The sequence below is a fragment of the Nanorana parkeri genome, unplaced genomic scaffold (genome assembly GCF_000935625.1).
Source record: "Nanorana parkeri isolate BGI_ZX_2015 unplaced genomic scaffold, ASM93562v1 scaffold97, whole genome shotgun sequence".
NCBI lineage: Eukaryota > Metazoa > Chordata > Amphibia > Anura > Dicroglossidae > Nanorana > Nanorana parkeri.
In genome coordinates, this window is record NW_017306365.1 from 2,242,620 (window position 1) to 2,246,799 (window position 4,180).

General features: G+C 42.2%; 1 protein-coding gene across 1 annotated transcript in view; it reads left to right on the top strand.

Moving 5' to 3' along the window:
• Positions 1 to 4,180, top strand: part of IREB2 (iron responsive element binding protein 2) — a 27,331-nt gene that overhangs the window by 17,273 nt on the left and 5,878 nt on the right. The window contains exons 12-13 of the mRNA XM_018552764.1: positions 4 to 114; positions 1,064 to 1,199. Coding sequence (XP_018408266.1) covers positions 4 to 114; positions 1,064 to 1,199 — 247 coding nt within the window. The remainder of the gene's footprint in view (positions 1 to 3; positions 115 to 1,063; positions 1,200 to 4,180) is intronic.

Sequence of the window (4,180 nt, forward strand, 5' to 3'; positions counted from 1 at the left end):
CAGTCCCAGTCACTTATGGAAGCTCTGAATACTTGTTGTCGCATGGCTGTGTCCTTATTGCTGCTGTGATTAGCTGCACCAACAACTGCAATCCTTCTGTCATGCTAACTGCAGGTAAGGCATACAAGAAAGAATAAATGATCAGTTCCTGATTACCAGCATTTCATTTATCAGGAAATGCTCAAATTGTATACTCTTGGTGGTGATTATTACATTGGGAATAATTAAATAGCTTATGCTTAAATACAGCAGCTAAGTAACAGTTGGTGTTTTTGTTGTTTTGTAAAAGGCGGTAAGGTTAACAAACCCTCCTCTTCCCAATCCTCCCAGCGTCCGTGGCAGCCCAAGTCTGCCGAACGCGCCGGCAAGCCCCAGTCCGCATGAAGGTCGGGCTCCGGGTCCCGGGGTGGGGGGCCGCCTTCGGCTCTTCGCGGATTTTTGGCTGTCCCACGTCTCCGACTCTTGGGTCCGGGGGCTGGATTCTTCGGGCTACAAGATCGAGTTTCTGTCCCGTCCGGGCAACCGTTTCTTCCCGTCCAACACGCGACTATCCCTTCGCGGTTGGCGGATCTCCATCGCGCGGTGGCGGACCTTTGGTCCCAGGGGGTGATTGTGCCTGTTCTTTCCGCGGAAAGATTCAAAGGGTTTTATTCGAACCCGTTTACTGTGCCCAAGAAAGAGGTGGTGCGACCCATCCTGGACCTCAAACGCTTGAACGCCTTCGTGCGGGTCCGTCGGTGCCGGATGGAGTCCATCCGGTCCGTGGTGGCATGGCTCCGTCAGGGACCCCCTTGGGGTCCTTACGGTCTGATTTACGCCTTTCCTCCACTATATCTGTTGCCTCGGCTGCTGCGTCAATGTTTGGTACAAGATTGCAGATAGACCGTAATATCACCCAATCCTTTGGATGAATTGTATGGATACACTGAATCAAATGTTCATTCCCATTTAGTTTGTGCAATGAACACAGCATAAATGCATTATGTGTTTTTAGGCTATTGAAGCATTGATGATGACCTCAAATTATGTAACGCAAGTTAACATGTAGTCTTGTTTCCGATAGGGCTTTTAGCCAAGAAAGCTGTAGAAGCAGGACTCAAGGTGAAACCCTATATAAACACAAGCATGTCTCCTGGAAGTGGTACCGTTACTCATTATCTCACTGCCAGTGGTGTGCTGCATTTCTTGAACCAGTTAGGGTAAGTGGTTTTTTGTTTTGTTTTGGGGTTGTTGTTTTTTTTTCTTAACATGAGAGATGTAATGATTTTTTTAACAGTTTTTTGATAGTGATCACTGTCACAGAAATTGGGGGGGGTAAATCTCCCCAATGGGGCACACTGCAGTATAAACATGAAAGAGGCTTTAACATTTTCACTGCCACAAATGTAAGGGTTGCATAGGAACAGAACTGCTTGCAGCTGGCTGGCTCAGTAACGCTTTCATGTCTGGCATTCCCTTAGGCCATTAGCTCATGGTTGCTTTGAAGACCATAAACTTATAGTAGTAGGGTCTCCTAGATTCTGCTGATTCATGAATAGCTGTAAAGAGTGGTTGACAAGCTGTCGATTGCAGCCATTCATAAAAAATGTGACCACACACACACACACATTACTGTTTTTATATTTTAGATATAGTAGGAATCCTATAAAGCTGGCCATACACTTCTTGATGAAGCGGCCGCAATTTGCACAGTGGGTGCCGCTGTCAGCACCCTTTCAGCTGGTTGGAAAATCTTCGAACGAACAGAGGGCAGCCAATGAGCTTCCGACTCTGTTCGGGTATCCTGATCGAGGCCTGCGGCAGCCGTGGAACTACAATGCTCACCGCGGGGGGTTCCTCGATCAACTCTGTTAAACGTTGATAGAGGAATCCTGTAATATTTTTGTGTCCAGCCCGCGTGTTGAATGAAGAAAATATTACTATGAATGGCCAACTTAAGTGTTGTGTTTGCTAATAATGAGTTTAATGTGTTTTTATAGTAAATATTGTTTTGATAAACATTTGTGCAACTATTGACGGATGTCCTGTGCTTTCATAAAATGTAGCCAGCAGTATGAAAGGAAATATTGAGGGCAGGGAGTCGAGTCCCTCAATGGACTACGTGGTAAGAGCAAAATTCTGTTTTCTTTATAGTCCATTGAGGGACACAGCTTTGAAGAATTCTGAGACATAGGGACGTTCAAAAGCAGTCCAAATAGAGGGGCAGGCACCACTACAATAAAAACCTCTTCAATCTGAAATTAGTGAATGCGGACAAATGCATTGAGTGCTTTCAATCTACAATCGGACAAGGGACCTCCGTTGGGTTTAGGTTTTGAGTAAGAACCTTGAAAACATTTTCTCCGCAAATTCCATCAGAGCGCAACCTTGGCATATCTGAATGGAGAAAACAGATACACGAGACAACAGACGATGAGCATCAAGAACCACATCACATATGAAACAAAATCTCAGCTACACAGTCAGTTAAATGATGCTCCACTCCTGCAGTCGCCTGATCTGCACTCAGAGACTTAGTCCAAGTGTGGGAAATAATGACTGTAGTCATTAGGGATGCACCGATACCACTTTTTTAAGGCCCCTCAGATCATCTCACTTCTTTTTCTTGGGAAAATAGATGATCACATGTCCAGACTCCAGAACAGTGTATTATTGTATAGTGTGGCACAGCTGTATCCAATTCTGCATACCTGGCATTATATTATAAAGTTCTTATAATATAATGCCAGGTATGCAGAATTGGATATAGCTGTGCCACACTACAGAGTGTTCATGTTCTTCATAATATTAAGAAACTGACCTAAAATCATGATTTTTGTATTGCTTTAGAAAAAATTTGACCTGTCCATGACAGGCTTCCTCACCAGTCACTCCTGACTGGTGAGGAAGCCTGTCAATCATCCAATCGGCCAATCAGCGGGAGAAGAGGTCAGAATGGAGCACATGACAGAGGAGGTTGCGGCCATCTTGCTTCATTGAAGACGCGATGGAGGTCCTGTGTGCGGCGGATTCGGGTCCCTGAAGATGGCGGACACGGCACAGGTACTCGTTTTTATGTATTGGAGTATTTGTACGAGTACTCATGCAAATACTCTGTATCGCGGCCGATACCGATGCTTGTATCGGTATCGGTGCATCCCTAGTAGTCATAATATTCGAAGAGCCGAACCAGGTACCAAATGGTCTGAGAAAGATTTTCCAGTATTTTGTCGGTAGGATCCTTAAAACGAAGGGGCATCAAGTCCGGGTATAGTCAATGCCTTGTTAAGGTGAGAAATTGGAGGATCAATTTAAGAAGTATTGGACCGTATTTTTAATAAAATCGTCCAGAAATTGCTTATCCAGAATTTCCCAATCATTATAGAGAAACCTATGAAAAATGGGATGGAGAGGGAAAAACCTTGCAGACATGCTTAGATTAAGCAAATTCGGTCAGAAACTGCAGAAAGAGATATAACAGCAGAATGAGTAAACACAGATGACTGAAATTCAGCCTTAAGCGATCTCGTGATTTTTAGGAGAAACAAACGCACCATTGAACATTATTCATTTAATTATTTTTAAAATAAAAGCAGTTCCAGAATACTAGGCATTTGTTCCTCAGAATGAACAGAAAACGGACAAATATAAAATTTTTACTCTTTTGTACAGGAACTGCAAGGCCTTTTGGAAAAGCGAAGAATCACCCGACAAGGGAGGAGTTGTAATAAAAACTGTCAGAACGTTTGCTCTGATACAAACCAGTATTTAATTTATGAAAACAGGCAGGAAACTGGAATTAAGGAGATTCCCTACTAATTTTGTTTTTGTATCCAAATATTTATTGGGTTTTCAAGGTAGTAATAATCAGCATGTTATACAGTGTTTGCTGGCTACAGAAGGCCACATAGACAACGTAATGCAATCAATAGTATGTCAATGCAAACACTACAAATCAACATTAATGCAATAGAATCCCTACTAATTTTTATAAATCCACTGATAACCTAAGTTCTTTGTTTGCATTAACTTGAAGCCGAAATAAAAAGCAATATTTGTGCAAAGATATATTTATTAACTATAAAATCAGTGCAAAATATGATTAAATTTAATCAGTGGCAATAAATAATAATCAAAATAGGCAATGCAATTATTGGCAAATATGATGGTTACAAATTTACTTAAATTATATATATATATA